This window comes from Balaenoptera physalus (assembly GCF_965194825.1).
Source record: "Balaenoptera physalus genome assembly, chromosome: 18".
NCBI classification, from domain to species: domain Eukaryota; kingdom Metazoa; phylum Chordata; class Mammalia; order Artiodactyla; family Balaenopteridae; genus Balaenoptera; species Balaenoptera physalus.
The window spans coordinates 18709997-18730302 of NC_138899.1; the positions used below are offsets into that span (position 1 = coordinate 18709997).

Below are 20306 nucleotides of genomic sequence, written 5' to 3' on the forward strand. Positions count from 1 at the left end.
TCTAATATTTCTAGGTGTTGAAGTTCAAAGACAAATAAGACACAGTTGCAGTTCTTGAGATATTTGTCATCTGATGGATGAAAGAAACAAAAACAAATGTTTTGAAGTGAAATAAAAGAGAATGTGAAGTCAGACCATTGCCAGACACAAAGGAATACCTGTGACAGTGCCAACTTGTAATGCAGCCACTAACACAAAGGGAGAGGTGGGCATACGGCAGGGAGTAAATGGAGGGGTGAATAGTAAGAACTAATTAAATGCTTGTTTACTGGATCTTGAAATTATTGGAGATTTTTGTCAAATGTTTAATTTTCGTATGCAATCTAGACTGTTAGTACAATTTTGCGTATTACATTTAGAGAATAACATGTTTGTATAATAACATTAAAATTTTTTCTAATTTTTCTGTATATTATATGCACTAAAACCTTGTAAAATATATTAACTCCTCTTCCAAAAATCAATAATCTATCATCTTGAAGAAGGCACTTATTTGCTCAAAGTTACATGTAGATAAAATTCTATGACCTTTCTTTCCTTGTAGGTGATATTTTGATGAGAGAAGGTACATAGCAAGAGACCTCCTGTTTATAGGAAGGAAACTACAGCTTTTAGATTTCTAATGCTAGTGGAGGAGAATTTGACTGAGCTAAACATGTTGAAAATTCAGCCTTGACAGCTGGAAAAGATAAATGAAATCCAGTTTTTCTGCCTGAGTCATTATTTAAGTTCCTGCTTGGGATTAGGATAGGACTTGAAGGCATCACCTTCTATAGATCATCTGCCTTGCTCCTAGATGCTTCCATTTATACTGGGTAAATTTGCCCCAGCAGAGATGATTCAAAGGGGATGATATTCCTTGTATACCGTAAATGTCACTAAATTATACCAGGAAGTTAAAAAAGCAATTAATTTAGAAAAACATTAAGTATATGAATAATTTTAAAAATCCTAGAAGTTAATAATAGTTCAGTTCCATCTGGAATGTTACAAAATCGAAAGCCCTAGGTATAACTTCTTGAGCAACTGCTCAGAAATCTGACTTTTAAAAATTGCCGACACAGCAACAGTCAGCTCTACTCACCACCAGAGCCTCCCATCAAGCCTCTTAGATAGCCTCAACCACCAGAGGGCAGACAACAGAAGCAAGAAAAACTACAATCCTGCAGCCTGTGGACCAAAAACCACAGTTACAGAAAGATAGACAAGATGAAAAGGCAGAAGGCTATGTACCAGATGAAGGAACAAGAAAAAACCCCAGAAAATCAACTAAATGAAGTGGAGATAGGCAACCTTCCAGAAAAAGAATTCAGAATAATGATAGTGAAGATGATCCAGGACCTCGGAATAAGAATGGAGGCAAAGATTGAGAAGATGCAAGAAATGATTAACAAAGACCTAGAAGAATTAAAGAACAAACAAACAGAGATGACCAATACAATAACTGAAATGAAAACTACACTAGAAGGAATCAATAGCAGAATAACTGAGGCAGAAGAACGGATAAGTGACCTGGAAGACAGAATGGTGGAATTCACTGCTGCGGAACAGACTAAAGAAAAAAGAATGAAAAGAAATGAAGACAGCCTAAGAGACCTCTGGGACAACATTAAACGCAACAACATTCGCATTATAGGGGTCCCAGAAGGAGAAGAGAGAGAGAAAGGACCAGAGAAAATATTTGAAGAGATTATAGTCGAAAACTTCCCTAACATGGGAAAGGAAATAGCCACCCAAGTCCAGGAAGCGCAGAGAGTCCCATACAGAATAAACCCAAGGAGAAACACGCCGAGACACATAGTAATCAAAGTGGCAAAAATTAAAGACAAAGAAAAATTATTGAAAGCAGCAAGGGAAAAACGACAAATAACATACAAGGGAACTCCCAAAGGTTAACAGCTGATTTCTCAGCAGAAACTCTGCAAGCCAGAAGGGAGTGGCATGATATACTTAATGTGATGAAAGGGAAGAACCTACAACCAAGATTACTCTACCCGGCAAGGATCACATTTAGATTTGATGGAGAAATCAAAAGCTTTACAGACAAGCAAAAGCTAAGAGAATTCAGCAACACCAAACCAGCTCTACAACAAATGCTAAAGGAACTTCTCTAAGTGGGAAACACAAGAGAAGAAAAGGACCTACAAAAACAAACCCAAAACAATTAAGAAAATGGTCATAGGAACATACATATCGATAATTACCTTAAACATGAATGGATTAAATGCCCCAACCAAAAGACATAGACTGGCTGAATGGATACAAAAACAAGACCCATATATATGCTGTCTACAAGAGACCCACTTTAGACCTAGGGACACATACAGACTGAAAGTGAGGGGATGGAAAAAGATATTCCATGCAAATGGAAATCAAAAGAAAGCTGGAGTAGCAATACTCATATCAGATAAAATAGACTTTAAAATAAAGAATGTTACAAGAGACAAGGAAGGACACTACATAATGATCCAGGGATCAATCCAAGAAGAAGATATAACAATTATAAATATATATGCACCCAACATAGGAGCACCTCAATACATAAGGCAACTGCTAACAGCTATAAAAGAGGAAATCGACAGTAACACAATAATAGTGGGGGACTTTAACACTTCACTTACACCAATGGACAGATCATCCAAAATGAAAATAAATAAGGAAACAGAAGCTTTAAATGACACAATAGACCAGATAGATTTAATTGATATATATAGGACATTCCATCCAAAAACAGCAGATTACACGTTCTTCTCAAGTGCGCACGGAACATTCTCCAGGATAGATCACATCTTGCGTCACAAATCAAGCCTCAGTAAATTTAAGAAAATTGAAATCATACCAAGCATCTTTTCTGACCACAACGCTATGAGATTAGAAATGAATTACAGGGAAAAAAACGTAAAAAAGACAAACACATGGAGGCTAAACAATACGTTACTAAATAACCAAGAGATCACTGAAGAAATCAAAGAGGAAATAAAAAAATACCTAGAGACAAATGACAATGAAAACACGACGACCCAAAACCTATGGGATGCAGCAAAAGCGGTTCTAAGAGGGAAGTTTATAGCTATACAAGCCTACCTAAAGAAACAAGAAAAATCTCAAGTAAACAATCTAACCTTACACCTAAAGAAACTAGAGAAAGAAGAACAAACAAAACCCAAAGTTAGCAGAAGGAAAGAAATCATAAAGATCAGAGCAGAAATAAATGAAATAGAAACAAAGAAAACAATAGCAAAGATCAATAAAACTAAAAGTTGGTTCTTTGAGAAGATAAACAAAATTGATAAGCCATTAGCCAGACTCATCAAGAAAAAGAGGGAGAGGACTCAAATCAATAAAATCAGAAATGAAAAAGGAGAAGTTACAACAGACACCGCAGAAATACAAAACATCCTAAGAGACTACTATAAGCAACTTTATGCCAATAAAATGGACAACCTGGAAGAAATGGACAAATTCTTAGAAAGGTATAACCTTCCAAGACTGAATCAGGAAGAAACAGAAAATATGAACAGACCAATCACAAGTAATGAAATTGAAACTGTGATTAAAAATCTTCCAACAAACAAAAGTCCAGGACCAGATGGCTTCACAGGTGAATTCTATCAAACATTTAGAGAAGAGCTAACACCCATCCTTCTCAAACTCTTCCAAAAAATTGCAGAGGAAGGAACACTCCCAAACTCATTCTATGAGGCCACCATCACCCTGATACCAAAACCAGACAAAGACACTACAAAAAAAGAAAATTACAGACCAATATCACTGATGAATATAGATGCAAAAATCCTCAACAAAATACTAGCAAACAGAATCCAACAACACATTAAAAGGATCATACACCACGATCAAGTGGGATTTATCCCAGGGATGCAAGGATTCTTCAATATACGCAAATCAATCAATGTGATACACCATATTAACAAATTGAAGAATAAAAACCATATGATCATCTCAATAGATGCAGAAAAAGCTTTTGACAAAATTCAACACCCATTTATGATAAAAACTCTCCAGAAAGTGGGCATAGAGGGAACCTACCTCAACATAATAAAGGCCATATATGACAAACCCACAGCAAACATCATTCTCAATGGTGAAAAACTGAAAGCATTTCCTCCAAGATCAGGAACGAGACAAGGATGTCCACTCTCACCACTATTATTCAACATAGTTCTGGAAGTCCTAGCCACGGCAATCAGAGAAGAAAAAGAAATAAAAGGAATACAAATTGGAAAAGAGGAAGTAAAACTGTCACTGTTTGCGGATGACATGATACTATACATAGAGAATCCTAAAACTGCCACCAGAAAACTGCTAGAGCTAATTAATGAATATGGTAAAGTTGCAGGATACAAAATTAATGCACAGAAATCTCTTGCATTCCTATACACTAATGATGAAAAATCTGAAAGAGAAATTATGGAAACACTCCCATTTACCATTGCAACAAAAAGAATAAAATACCTAGGAATAAACCTACCTAGGGAGACAAAAGACCTGTATGCAGAAAACTATAAGACACTGATGAAAGAAATTAAAGATGATACCAACAGATGGAGAGATATACCATGTTCTTGGATTGGAAGAATCAACATTGTGAAAATGAGTATACTACCCAAAGCAATCTACAGATTCAATGCAATCCCTATCAAATTACCAATGGCATTTTTTACAGAGCTAGAACAAATCATCTTAAAATTTGTATGGAGACACAAAAGACCCCGAATAGCCAAAGCAGTCTTGAGGCAAAAAAATGGAGCTGGAGGAATCAGACTCCCTGACTTCAGACTATACTACAAAGCTACAGTAATCAAGACAATATGGTACTGGCACAAAAACAGAAACATAGATCAATGGAACAAGATAGAAAGCCCAGAGATTAACCCACGCACCTATGGTCAACTAATCTATGACAAAGGAGGCAAAGATATACAATGGAGAAAAGACAGTCTCTTCAATAAGTGGTGCTGGGAAAACTGGACAGCTACATGTAAAAGAATGAAATTAGAATACTCCCTAACACCATACACAAAAATAAACTCAAAATGGATTAGAGACCTAAATATAAGACTGGACACTATAAAACTCTTAGAGGAAAACATAGGAAGAACACTCTTTGACATGAATCACAGCAAGATCTTTTTTGATCCACCTCCTAGAGTAATGGAAATAAAAACAAAAATAAACAAGTGGGACCTAATGAAACTTCAAAGCTTTTGCACAGCAAAGGAAACCATAAACAAGACGAAAAGACAACCCTCAGAATGGGAGAAAATATTTGCAAATGAATCAACGGACAAAGGATTAATCTCCAAAATATATAAACAGCTCATTCAGCTCAATATCAAAGAAACAAACACCCCAATCCAAAAATGGGCAGAAGACCTAAATAGACATTTCTCCAAAGAAGACATACAGACGGCCACGAGGCACATGAAAAGATGCTCAACATCACTAATTATTAGAGAAATGCAAATCAAAACTACAATGAGGTATCACCTCACTCCTGTTAGAATGGGCATCATCAGAAAATCTACAAACAACAAATGCTGGAGAGGGTGTGGAGAAAAGGGAACCCTCTTGCACTGTTGGTGGGAATGTAAATTGATACAGCCACTATGGAGAACAATATGGAGGTTCCTTAAAAAACTAAAAATAGAATTACCATATGACCCAGCAATCCCACTACTGGGCATATACCCAGAGAAAACCGTAATTCAAAAAGACACATGCACCCGAATGTTCATTGCAGCACTATTTACAATAGCCAGGTCATGGAAGCAACCTAAATGCCCATCAACAGATGAATGGATAAAGAAGTTGTGGTACATATATACAATGGAATATTACTCAGCCATAAAAAGGAACGAAATTGAGTCATTTGTTGAGACGTGGATGGATCTAGAGACTGTCATACAGAGTGAAGTAAGTCAGAAAGAGAAAAACAAATATCGTATATTAATGCATGTATGTGGAACCTAGAAAAATGGTACAGATGAGCCAGTTTGCAGGGCAGAAGTTGAGACACAGATGTAGAGAATGGACATATGGACACCAAGGGGGGAAAACTGCAGTGAGGTGGGGATGGTGGTGTGCTGAATTGGGCGATTGGGATTGACATGTATACACTGATGTGTATAAAATTGATGCCTAATAAGAATCTGCAGTATAAAAAAGCAAACAAAACAACTAATACTAAACTTTCATTGGGTTATTTGTATGGAAATATGTTAATATAAATGTTTCAGATATTACATGAAATTTCTAAAAATCTTATATTTGTATTTGTATGGAAATATGTATGGAAATATGTTAATATAAATGTTTCAGACATTAAAAAAAAAAAAAATTGCCAAAGAGCAAAGAACTGGAATGGGAATCATATGATGATGCATATGACAAAAGAATGAGAAGTTATGTAATTTTATTCCTCTGGATTGATAGACTGTCTTAGAGGTTGGAGTCTTGGTTTCCTATGTAAAGGTATACAACTCATTTTTGACGCCAAAATACTAAGTGAATAACTCAATTATAATCTATCATTGAATTAAACATGAAAATAGACTTTTTATTTTAACTTAATAAAAATATTTTATATTAATTGAACACATACCTACTATGTGCAAGGCACTGAGTGAAATAAACACGTAAGGAATGCACAGGATCTGCTCTCAAGGAATTTTAATCTAGTAGAAGAAAGAAAGCAGACACTCAGGAAAGGATGGAGCACATTCCAAATAGTAAATTACAGACTTTCAGTGAGTAATAAAATCATGCTAAGGCACTCAGAAAGCAGAGTATTTCCAGCTTTGTTAGTCAGGAGACTTTTAATGGAGGTGATGAAGGCAATTATATTTGAACTGTCTCTTGAAGAATGAGTAAGATCTGAATAGATGTAAATGAGTGGGAAACTTTTCCATGGAAGAGTATTAGTAAACATGTAAATAGGAAAATACAATTGAGCTGACTTGGTAGGCTACAGAGGACAATTCATGAAAGACAGTTATGAGAAAAACTGTTAAGGGAGGTTGGGACCCTGTTTGTAATGGGCATTGAAACCTGTGCCAGGAATGTAGACTCTAATAACCATCGATATCACGAGTCTTTCACAATAAGCGAGGGAGTTGTATGATTGAAGCAGTGCTCTAATAGTTCTAGAAAGATTGCAGAGGAGAGCAGTGAAGCAAGAAGGCCATAAAGATGCTGTTAAGTGTCCAGGCACCACATCTCAAGATAAGGGGACTAGGGGCAAGGGATTTTTAATTAGATCTATTTGTATAAAACGAATAAAATTTGAAGAGTGATTAGATATTGTTGGTCTTAGGAACAATACAAAGAAAAGTAATGACTCCATGAATGAAAATACACAGGTCTGGAGAGAGAATTGGAAAGGGCAATACAAATGGAAATTCCCACCATATTGTTTCTTATAAGGAAAGAAATTTTAGAGCTACATCATTGCCAAAGGAAAATATTTGTAGTCATCAGTACAGCTATGAAAGTTGAAGCCAAGAGGGTGGGCAGGCTTCTTATGGACTCCATACAAGATGAGAAGAGTCATATAGCAAAGGCTATGATTAGGGCATGCCCACAATTAATCCCATAAAGAATCCAGTATAGGACAAGGGAATGAGTTTTCAAAAAATTAAAAGGACTAAAAGAGATAGAGTATTACTGAATCTAAAAAAGTCTTAAAAAGAAAAGTTGGTAGTTATCTAAGGTACAACAGAAAGATGGACAAAGGACTGGCAGCCAGCCATCCTAACGTACGGTTATGAGGTACCTGTAGGATTCTAAAGGTGCAGGTTTCAGAAAGTGAAGAATAAGGGGGAGTACATGCATAATTCAGGCCTGACAGGTTATCAGTTTTGGGTTCTCTCCATTCAGTCATTCACAACATATTTGTGGAGCACCTCCAATGAGCTTTAGGGGTTGGGGATAGAGCAGTGGACAAAACAAATTCTTTCTCTCATGCTTCTTATATTCTAACAGGGAAACAAATGTATATCAAGTGGTGATGAGTTAAACAAGAAAAATAGGAAAGAATGGGGATATCTAAGGGATTCATAGTCCCCAACTTAAAAGGGGATGCTTTTTCTTTTTTATATTTATTTTATTTATTATCATTTATTTTTGGCTGCGTTGGGTCTTCATTGCTGCGTGCGGGCTTTCTCTAGTTGTGGTGAGCGGGGGCTACTCTTCGTTGCGGCGCGCGGGCTTCTCATTGTGGTGGCTTCTCTTGTTGCGGAGCACAGGCTCTAGGCGCGCGGGCTCAGTAGTTGTACAGCATGGGCTTAGCTGCTCTGCGGCATGCGGGATCTTCCTGGACCAGGGCTCGAACCCGTGTCCCCTGCATTGGCAGGCGGATTCTTAACCACTGTGTCTCCAGGGAAGCCCCAGGGATTCTTTTTCTTCTCTTATTTACCAGTGTTCCATCTTTGCATCAGACTCAAGCATGGCCACAGGCTTATTTCAAGAATTATTGAAAAAGTGCAAAATGCCATTGGAGAATGGAGTCACTTCTTGGCCTCGCCCTTTCTTGTGTTTCTAGAACACACTCCTTAGAGCGTATGACTCTATTCATGTAGTTTATACAGGAGAAGAATTAGCCCTTTCTGTAAAATTTTAGAATTTTGTAGAAGCTGTGGGTAGAAAAATAAAACTGAGGAAATACAGTGCCAGTCCCAAGATATCTTTTTCTCTATGTCTGTCTTAAACAGATCAGAAAGAAGATCAAGTTATTTTATTTTAAGGAATTGGTTGCCTTAAATGTATTAAGGACCATATTAACACAACACACATGTGCCTCCTACTGACATGGCTTGAGCATATTTTCATCTAAACTCAGTGGAATGAACAAATATGAAACCTTCTACAATAATTCATGGTTCCATGTTGGAAGAGTTATAGCCTTCAGCATGCGCAAATAAATGCATAAGCAAGTTTTGATTTAATTTAACACTTTTTGCAAGGTCAGTTTGCTTAATAAGGAATATGAATGAATAAGGAAACCATGTTTCAAGCAGGACAGAAATCAATGCTGAGTGCTGGAGAGAAGGCCCTTTCACTACCTTGATTAACCTTGCACTTCTTTCTTAAAATGAATATATCTATAAACACAGGAAATTTCACTCTTCCCCAAACAGAAGGTAATTAAAATTGCCTTATGTGTCTGTTTAGTGGAGGATATGTGATGATATTCTGCCTTTATTTTAAACAACCTTTGGTATTAAATGTTGTCTTACCTAAAAAGCAATATGGCAGAATGACTTTTATTACAGATGGTAATTTATGAAAAATGTAGCCAAAGGAATTGATGTCAAACTTTTGTCTGCAAGCTCTATTTACTTTCATATTGCTCACTATTTACCAAGGTTTGCTATAGCACTAGGCACTATCTCAGCTGGCATTCTGCCTGTTTATATTTTTTAAAGTGGTTTTGTTTTTTATTCTCATACAGCGCTGGAGCTAATTACAGCTGCTCACTCTTCTAGTTCAACCCCCAAAGCTCTTCGTTTTCTTTGGGTTTTGCTTTCACTCACAGGCATAATATTTTTTTTTTCCATTTTGTGTCTGATCCTCTTTCATATACAGCCAGGAGAGGAGCGTCCTCTGCCACAGAGAATGAAAAGGCTTTTAGAACTAATTTTCATTTGCTGTGCAGTGCCCATGGCGTTCTTGGAGTGTGTGATGTGCTATCATCAGGTTTTGATTATGCAATTGAAATGCAAAAAGTTTAAAATCTCAGCTTTATTGGCCTTATCAGCAGTTTGCACTCTTCCAAAAGCTCTGTTAGAGCAAATACATGATCACATTTGGTTTAAAACTACTACATGTTTTAAGAAAAGGAATCTAATAGATGATGCTTACAGAGAAACTGGTGTTTTGAAATTTTATACGGTATTTTTATGCCAATTTTGTTCTTTGTTTTCCTGTTAAATGTTGTCTTATTTGAATATGATTTAAATTTGGAAAAAGTGCGCAAATGTACCTTGTCTCTCAATTTGCTGGCAAAGACCTGGGAGGATAGATCTTTATCAAAATATTCTACATAGAAGTAAATGCAGTAAAAAAAAAAAAAAAAAACTGGCTGTTTGTATTTTTTTTTCACCTTGCAAGTCTTCCACTTTACATCACTTTGAACTGGAGGGGACCTTGGATTATTGTAAAAAGCGAAACAATCTGTTGTCTTGGGAAGGACCTAAAAATCTGTGTATCTGCATGGACATGTGAGTGTGTGTGCGCCCACACATTATTCTAGGCTAATCAAGAAAAGACTTCGATAAACATGCAGAATTAGAGAAACTTCAATTAGGTTTTATGGGACTTCTAGTTGCATCCATGAGACTAGACTAGAAATAAAAAATGAGCTCTACTGTAGGGGATGTGGCTTGCTATATTTTCTCTTCCTCCACTGATTCAGATATTGCTTGGTGTCTTAGAAGCTGATGTAGGGAGAAAAAGACTGGACTATAAGGAAGTAAGGAATAGTTGAATTTCTTTTTTCTTAAATTTTTGAGGCTTTGACAGTCACATTAAAATAATTTTGTGGCCATTTCAGAAATAGGAGAGCAAATGCTGAAATACAGGATTCTTATGTAGTTTATATTCATATAAGACATCGTGCCCAAACTGAGATCTTAAAAGAGCTTATGCCACATTTGAATTAGATACACTAAGCACCCTTGGAAATAATAATGATCAAGTTAACCTGCCATGAAGCATGAATATAAATCTCTGTATTAGTTTAGCAATGTTGACCTCACTACATTACATTCTAATCATGAGAATGAGATCTGTATGCGACAATGTACTAACACCAAAGAAACTTGGGCAAGAAAAATGAACTTCAGATTCCTTACAGAATCAGAGATCAAAAGATCTGTTCCATTAAACTTTGAACCCGAGAAATTCATCTGTCTGCCCCAGTGCCTAGTGTCAATCAGTGACTCAGCTTTAGCTGGATTACGGTTAAGCCTGAATGGTCATGCAAGAGAGAATTTCAGACAACCAGTCTCCAAAGAGATTCCTATTCTAAGACTCAACATGAAACAGAAATATGCTTAGGTTTTTGCTGTGTAGCACAGAAATCTTGTTCACCTTTAAGGACATAGTGAAAGAACTGTATACTGTATTTGTCATACACATATACATACAAAAATACGATAATCATTAGAAATGTGACACAAACGGACATTTTGTTTCATGTATTTCTTTCTAAGGATTTGGGGCCTTTCTTTGCTCTCTTAATTTGCTTAATATAATTTAAACCAAGATTCCAATAGGCTATGGTGTTAAGAAAACTTTTGAGAATCTAAAGTCTCATTGTATCTTTACAGCTCATATAATTACAGCCAGTTTATTGAGGAATTCCAACTCACTGGAATATCAAGAAGTAACTGTTCCCTACCTGTGTCTTGTTGAAGCCTCCCTTTTCACTGATGAGTCAATTTCTTTGCAACAACTTAGTCAAATTCTGTAACTTTTCAGTTATATCAGTTGTTGGAAAAGTCTCAAATTTGATATTAAAACCTAGTCTTATTCATTATGAAAGTTCAATATCATTATCAGTTTCAGTTCTATGGTTCACTTTTAAATATGCAGAATCAGAAAGTCAGATTGAGATTCATACATGTTTAATGGCATCAACTGAGGAGTTGATCATGTGGTACATATTGAAAAGTACAGATAAAATAAGGTCTGAATTTAAAAACATTTTGATTTTAATCTTAACATGAAAGCAATGAAATAGATTAAGTCCACGTATATCCTGTTGGTTAATTGCACTATCAGAAGAGAAATTTAATTTAGAGGATACATTGATTCTAAATGAAATGAGTCATGAGACAAGAAGTTTCAAGATTTGTGACTCCTGTGGCCATAATTACACATGAAATCTTTGAAACATGAGTAAATTTCTATCTTTAAGCAGAGTGTGGAGAGGGTTTAGACTGGTATCTTTTGAATACATATATATACATAATTTTATAGTAAATTAATGTAGACTGAAATGTCTGTCTTTTAGGTAGATTCAATTTTATTATAAACATGTGGTGCATCAAAATATTAAACTGTATACATACTTAAAAACCTGGATAATTTTTTCACTTATTTGAAAGTAGTTAAAATAATTATTTTCTAACAGAATGCTGATCAGATATTAAAATCTTTATCCTGATTGTAAAAACACCCAGGAGATGGAAAGCATGTTGACCTGAGTTCTGGATCATGGGTTAGAAGAGGAAAATAGATGAAGGATAACTAGAGATCATGGTGAGATTGAAGTGTCATCTGTGTATCTCCACAGTGTCTGTCATCATGGCACCTGGGCATGACAGGGAAATATGCATGTGCACAGTCATAGGACAGCTTTGAGGCTCCGAGTCCTGGTGGCCTCAAAGATCTGAGAACTTGGAGTGGTTTTATGGATTTCCCTTTCCAGTCTTCGGCTTAGCTTCTAATATGACTCATTAACAAATAGTAATCACATAACAGTTTTCACTTGGGTGCTTATAACAAAATGACCCTCTCCACTTTACAGCCTCTACTTAAAGACAAAAAGTGCTTAACGCCTAAGTAGAAATAGCTCCAGTTCATTGCCTTTTTGCATATAAGGAATGAGACTGTGACTGATGTTTATGGCAAAGAGTTTTTATTAAATAAGAGTCTTTCTTTGAGAAGCAGAATAATTTGAAAAGGAGGAATTTGAGTTCATTTAAGAACATTGCCTCACTTTTCTCCAAACACCCTTGTGTTCTCTTCTAAAGATGTTGCTTGGCAGCCCTGTCATCTTCATCTGATTCAGCCTCCTAATTATTTTGCTTTAATGGAAGAAACTCTGATAACATATTCATAAATAAATGCTTATTAAAACAGCCCATTTATCAGTGCCTCTTTGTAATCAGTTCAGTTGGGTCATGATATTATTGGTTTATGTAATCAGTTCAGTTGGGTTATAATGCCTGCAGTGTGTTAGTTACTCAAGTGCAATAATCAGGGCGGACTTGTGTTTATATTTTGAACTTCCTTCTAAAGATTAATACCACCTTCAAAACAGTACACTAATAAAAGTATATGCGAAGTCCATCTGAGCATTGTATTATAAGAAAAGTCTGCAATTTGACCTCGTATTAGGCTAGAATAAAATATTATAAAAATATGATTATCTAATTATATTTTTGTTTTTGTAGAATATCTGTTTTGAAAAAGAGATACAGCAAATGCTACCCCTCTAATATAAAAGAGTTAATAAACTTCCTTCAGAACTTATTCTGCATCTACATAAAGTTTAAAAAATGAAAACAAATTGCCCGTGGGAAGGGAATGCTTTGTCCACTGAGACGTGGAGGGAACAAAGACTTGTTTAGCAGGACGACTTGTCTGGCCTCCTACTCCAAACTTCCAGCTTATTCCGGAGTCCTATTTTTCTCCTATTATCTGCATCTCTCCACAAATTGCTTTTTTTCAGTTTATTTCTTAATGGCTACTTTTTAAATGCCTACAATTTTCATAGCAGTGGGTTAATTTCACTAAGTTGCTCAAATTATTACAGTGAATGTTGTTATGAGGATTATATAAAAGCATCTATTTACACAATGCTTAGTCCACACACTTAATATCTCTTTGGCTCCTTTTGCCCATCTCTGCACACTGAGATATGGTTGAATAAATTTTTAAATTTATTTTTAATTTTTAAAAATTTCTAATTTTTAAGATATAATTGACATATAATATCATGTAAGTTTTAGGTATACTGTGTGTTGATTTGATACATTATCCAATAATTACTAGGTATCATTTTATGTCAGCTTTCAACAGCACTTGGTAGAGTTGGTCATTATGTTTTTAAAATAATTTCTTTCTTTGTGGACATCATATTCTCCTTTATTGGTTGCTTCTCAATTTCTTTTTCTGGCTCCTCCTTATCCTTCTGATATATTAATTTTGGAGTGCTTCAGTGCTCAGTTCTTGACAGTATTAACACTCATCCCTTTGGTGAGCCCATTCAGTCTTATTACCTTTTATATCATCTATACATTAATGACTCCCAAATGTATATGTAGCCAGTAACTTTTGTCTGAAATTGAGACTTGTACATCTGATGCCGTCTGCAATGTCTCTTTATTGATGTCTAGTGGGCATTTCCAGTATCTCCAATTAAATATAACCCAACTGAAACCTGTTATTACCATCCTTCCAAACTTCACCATCTGAGTAAAAATCAACAAATTAGTTCTAGTTGATCAAATTGAAGACTTTAGAATCATTCCTGACTTCTCTTTCACACCTCTAATCTATATACAAATAATGTTGGCTGTACTTTATGAATATTTTTTACCCCTCTACTACTACCTGGTCCAAGTTATTTTCCTCTTAAAAACAGATAATTGGAATTGCCTCATAATTTATATTCTTCCACCTATCTTTACTTTGCCTCCTAAATCTATTCCCATCTCCACAAAGCGAACCTTAAGAATTCAAATCAAGCCATATTACTTCTCTACCAAAATCTTCCAAATGGATTTCCATCTCACTCAGAGAAATAGCCAAAATCTCTATGAAATCTAGCATCTATCATTTCTTCATCCTTATTTCATCTACTCACCCTCTTACCCATTCTGGTTTTCCTACGCTCCTAATTCCTAACACACACCAGGCATGTTCTTGCCTCTGAGCTCTTACACTGGCTACTTACTTCTCCAGAAATTCTCTTTCTTAGCTATCCTCATAGCTGCTGCATCACATGCTTCAAGTTTTGCCTCTGCCTCCCTTCCCACTTACTTAGTACTTCTTTTCCTCTCTCATGACTTTTTTTCATAGCATTTACTATCATCTGATGCACTATGAAATTTAATTCTCTGTTGCCTTTCTCCTTTCATTAGAATGTGAACTACATGAAGACTGGCATTTTGATGGTGTTGCCCACTGCTGTGTACATTCTTTGGCACAGAGTAAGTACTTACTTAATAAATATTTGCTGAATGAATGTGGTGAATGAACATCTTATGCCCACCACTTGACCACTGGCAAAAAGTGATGAATGACCCTGATTTATTAGGCCAATTGGTCCTCCTCCCCTGGGGCTGGGTCTTATGTGCCGCCTAGACAAAACTGGGATTCTGTTAGTAAGGAAAGTGGATGGCCACGTGGTTGGCAACCAACATAATTGCTACCCAGAGGAGGAAGACAGAGTGTAGTGTCTGAAGTGTTTAAATGTGTGTGCATCTTTAAAATAAAGTAAAAACATAAAAATTCGTTTAGGTGCATATAAAAAGGTTCTGTAATTTCTTGTGCTTCTACATTTTTTTTAAAAAAGTTGGATTTTTAGAAAGTAATACAAGTCTTTGAAATATCAAGAATCCTAATTACAATTTCAGGTGTCTTATACTATCAAACCCCTTTAGCACCTTGTAAGGACAGAGTTTTCATTGTTGCTGTTGTTTTAATGCAAAAGTTCCTTTCTTTTCTTCAGTATGCTGATAATGCTACCAAGAAGGTTTATCTCCCAGTCCCCTGCCTCTCCACCAGTGTGTGATTCATCCCTTCCACATCTACCTACGTGAAAGCATCCCTCTGTGATGAGGATGGGGTGGTGGTCCACACAGAGCCCAGTGCCAAAAGAGAAAAGGTGTTGGTGCTCCTGAGTGTCAGGCCGGGTGTCAGGCCAGAGCCTCTGAGGTGGGAGAGCCAAGTTCAGGACATTGGACTACCAGAGAACTCCTGGCCCCACGTAATATCAATCGGCAAAAGCTCTCCCAGAGATCTCCGTCTCAATGCTAAGACCCAGCTCAAATCAACGACCAGCAAACTCCAGTGCTGGACGCCCCATGCCAAACAACTAGCAAGACAGGAACACAACCCCACCCAGTAGCAGAGAGGCTGCCTAAAATCATAATAAGTTCACAGACACCCCAAAACACACCACTGGACACAGCCCTGCCCACCAGAAACACAAGATCCAAACTCATCCATGAAACACGGAACCAGTCCCCTCCACCATGAAGCCTACACAAACCACTTAACCAACCTTACCCTCTGGGGAAGATACCAAAAACAAAAGGAACTATGAACCTGCAGCCAGTGAAAAGGAGACCACAAACACAGTAAGTTAAGCAAAATGAGAAGGCAGAGAAAAACGCAGCAGATGAAAGAGCAAGGTAAAAACCCACCAGACCAAACAAATGAAGAGAAAATAGGCAGTTTTACCTGAAAAAGAATTCAGAGAAGTGATAGTAAAGATGATCCAAAATCTTGGAAATAGAATGGAGAAAATACAAGAAAAGTTTAACAAGGACCTAGAAGAACTAAAGAGCAAACAAACAATGATGAACAACACAATAAATGAAATTAAAAATTCTCTAGAAGGACTCAATAGCAGAATAACTGAGGCAGAAGAACAGACAGGTGACCTGGAAGATAAAATAGTGGAAATAACTACTGCAGAGCAGAATAAAGATAAAAGAATGAAAAGAATTGAGGACAGTCTCAGAGACCTCTGGGACAACATTAAACGCATATATCAAGTGCATATATAATTCACTCAACATTCGAATTATAGAGGTCCCAGAAGAAGAAGAGAAAAAGAAAGGGACTGAGAAATATTTGAAGAGATTATAGTTGAAAACTTCCCTAATAAGGGAAAGGAAATAGTCAATCAGGTCCAGGAAGCACAGAGAGTCCCATACAGGAAAAATCCAAGGAAAAACATGCCAAGACATATATTAATCAAACTATGAAAAATTAAATACAAAAAAAAAATATTAAAAGCAGCAAGGAACAAGCAACAAATAACACACAAGGGAATCCCTATAAGGTTAAGAGCTGATCCTTCAGCAGAAAATCTGCAAGCCAGAAGGGACTGGCAGGACATATTTCAAGTGATGAAAGGGAAAAACCTACAACCAAGATTACTCTACCCAGCAAGGAACTCATTCAGATTTGACGGAGCAATTAAAACCTTTACAGACAAGCAAAAGCTAAGAGAATTCAGCACCACCAAACCAGCTTTACAACAAATGCTAAAGGAACTTCTCTAGGCAGGAAACACAAGAGAAGGAAAAGACCTACAATAACAAAGTCAAAACAGTTAAGAAAATGGTAATAGGAACATACAAATCGATAATTACCTTAAATGTAAATGGACTAAATGCTCCAACCAAAAGACATAGACTGGCTCAATGGAAACAAAAACAAGACTCGTATATATGCTGTCTATAAGAGACCCACTTCAGACCTAGAGACACATACAGACTGAAAGTGAGGGGATGGAAAAAGATATTCCATGCAAATGGAAATCAAAAGAAAGCTGGAGTAGCAATTCTCATATCAGACCAAATAGACTTTAAAATAAAGACTATTATAAGAGACAAAGAAACACACAACATAATGATCAAGGGATCAATCCTAGAGGAAGATATAACAATTGTAAATACTTATGAACCTAACATAGGAGCACCTCAGTACATAAGGCAAATACTAACAGCCATAAAAGGGGAAATCGACAGTAACACAATAATATTAGGGGACTTTAACACCCGACTTTCACCAATGGACAAATCAACCAAAACAAAAATAAATAAGGAAACACAAGCTTTAAATGACACATTAAACAAGATGGACTTAATTGATATTTATAGGACATTCCATCCAAAAACAACAGGATACACTTTCTTCTCAAGTGCTCATGGAATATTCTCCACGATAGATCATATCTTGGGTCACAAATCAAGCCTTGGTAAATTTAAGAAAATTGAAATCATATCAAGTATCTTTTCCAACCACAATGCTATGAGACTAGATATCAATTACAGGAAAAAAACTGTAAAAAATACAAACACATGGAGGCTAAACAATACGCTACTAAATAACCAAGAGATCACTGAAGAAATCAAAGAGGAAACCAAAAAATACCTAGAAACAAATGACAATGGAAACACGATGGCCCAAAACGTACAGGATGCAGCAAAAGCAGTTCTAAGAGGGAAGTTTATAGCAATACAATCCTACCTCAAGAAACGAGAAAAATCTCAAATAAACAACCTAACCTTACACCTAGAGCAATTAGAGAAAGAACAAAAAGACCCCAAAGTTAGCAGAAGGAAAGAACTCATAAAGATCAGATCAGAAATAAATGAAAAAGAAATGATGGAAACAATGGCAAAGATCAATAAACTAAAAGCTGGTTCTTTGAGAAGATAAACAAAATTGATAAACCATTAGCCAGACTCATCAAGGAAAAAAGGAGAAGACTCAAATCAACAGAATTAGAAACGAAAAGGAAGAAATAACAACTGACACTGCAGAAATACAAAAAATTATGAGAGATTACTACAAACAACGATATGCCAAAATATGGACAACCTGGAAGAAATGGATAAATTCTTAGAAAAACATAACCTTCTGAGACTGAACCAGGAAGAAATAGAAAATATAAACAGACTAATCACAAGAACTGAAATTGAAATTGGGATTGAAAATCTTCCAGCAAACAAAAGCCAAGGACCAGATGGCTTCACAGGTGAACTCTATCAAACATTTAAAGAAGAGCTAACATCTATCCTTCTCAAACTCTTCCAAAATTATAGCAGAGGGAGGAACACTCATTCTACAAGGCCACCACCACCCTGATACCAGAACCAGACAAAGATGTCCCAAAAAAAAGAAAACTAGAGGCCAATAACACTGATGAACATAGATGCAAAAATCCTCAACAAAATACTAGCAAACAGAATCCAACAACGCATTAAGAGAATCATACAGCATGATCAATTGGGGTTTATACCAGGAATGCAAGGATTCTTCAATATATGCAAATCAATCAATGTGATACACCATATTAACAAATTGAAGGAGAAAAACCATATGATCATCTCAGTAGATGCAGAAAAAGATTTCAACAAAATTCAGCACCCATTTATGACAAAAACCCTCCAGAAAGTAGGCATAGAGGGAACTTACCTCAACATAATAAAGGCCGTATATGACAAACCCACAGCCAACATCGTTCTCAATGGTGAAAAACTGAAACCATTTCCACTAAGATCAGGAACAAGATAAGGTTATCCACTCACCACTATTATTCAACATAGTTTTGGAAGTGTTAGCCACAGCAATCAGAGAAGACAAAGAAATAAAAGGAATCCAAATCGGAAAAGAAGAAGTAAAGCTGTCACTGTTTGCAGATGACATGATAGTATACATAGAGAATCCTAAAGATGCTACCGGAAAACTACTAGAGCTAATCAATGAATTTGGTAAAGTAGCAGGATACAAATTAATGCACAGAACTCTTGAGTTCCTATACACTAATGATGAAAAATGTGAAAGAGAAATTAAGGAAACACTCCCATATACCACTGCAACAAAAAGTATAAAATACCTAGGAATAAACCTACCTAAGGAGACAAAAGACCTGTATGCAGGAAACTGTAAGACACTGATGAAAGAAATTAAAGATGATACAAACAGATGGAGAGATATACCATGTTCTTGGATTGGAAGAATCAACATTGTGAAAATGACTCTACTACCCAAAGCAATCTACAGATTCAATGCAATCCCTCTCACACTACCAGTGGCATTTTTCACAGAACTAGAGCAAAAAACTTCACAATTTGCATGGAAACACAAAAGACCCCGAATAGCCAAAGCAATCTTAAGAAAGAAAAACGGAGCTGGAGGAATCAAGCTCCCTGACTTCAGACTATACTACAAAGCTACAGTAATCCAGACAGTATAATACTGGCACAAAAACAGAAATATAGATAAATGGAACAGGATAGAAAGTCCAGAGATAAACCCACACACATATGGTCACCTTATTTTTGATAAAGGAGGCAAGAATATACAATGGAGAAAAGACAGCCTCTTCAATAAGTGGTGCTGGGACAACTGGACAGCTACATTTAAAAGAATAAAATTAGAACACTCCCTAATACCATACACAAAAATAAACTGAAAATGGATTAAAAATCTAAATGTTAGGCCAGACACTATCAAACTCTTAGAGGAAAACATAGGCAGAACACTCTATGACATAAATCACAGAAAGATCCGTTTTGACCCACCTGCTAGAGAAATGGAAATAAAAACAAAAATAAACAAATGGGACCTAATGAAACTTAAAAGCTTTTGTACAACAAAGGAAGCTATAAAGAAGACGAAAAGACAACCCTCAGAATGGGAGAAAATATTTGCAAATGAAGCAACTGACAAGTGATTAATCTCCAAAATATACAAGCAGCTCATGCAGCTCAATATCAAAAAAACAAACAACCTAATCCCAAAATGGGCAGAAG

The 20306-nt window shown here is 36.1% G+C and overlaps 1 protein-coding gene across 16 annotated transcripts in view; it reads left to right on the plus strand.

Annotated features, from left to right (window-relative positions):
- LOC309647393 (uncharacterized protein) overlaps positions 1–20306 on the plus strand; it is a 198518-nt gene that overhangs the window by 158009 nt on the left and 20203 nt on the right. For 12 of the 16 annotated variants that reach the window (XR_014255995.1, XR_014255996.1, XR_014255997.1 and 9 more), the window contains one exon: positions 15–1051. Coding sequence is in view for 4 of the 16 variants with exons in the window: in XM_082434734.1 (XP_082290860.1) it covers positions 14892–14960; positions 15482–15544 (132 nt within the window). In the remaining 12 variants the exon portion in view is untranslated. Of the gene's footprint in view, positions 1–14; positions 1052–14891; positions 14961–15481; positions 19275–20306 lie in introns of those variants that run through there. The other 4 variants (XM_082434735.1, XM_082434733.1, XM_082434732.1 and 1 more) reach the window with 2 other exon arrangements.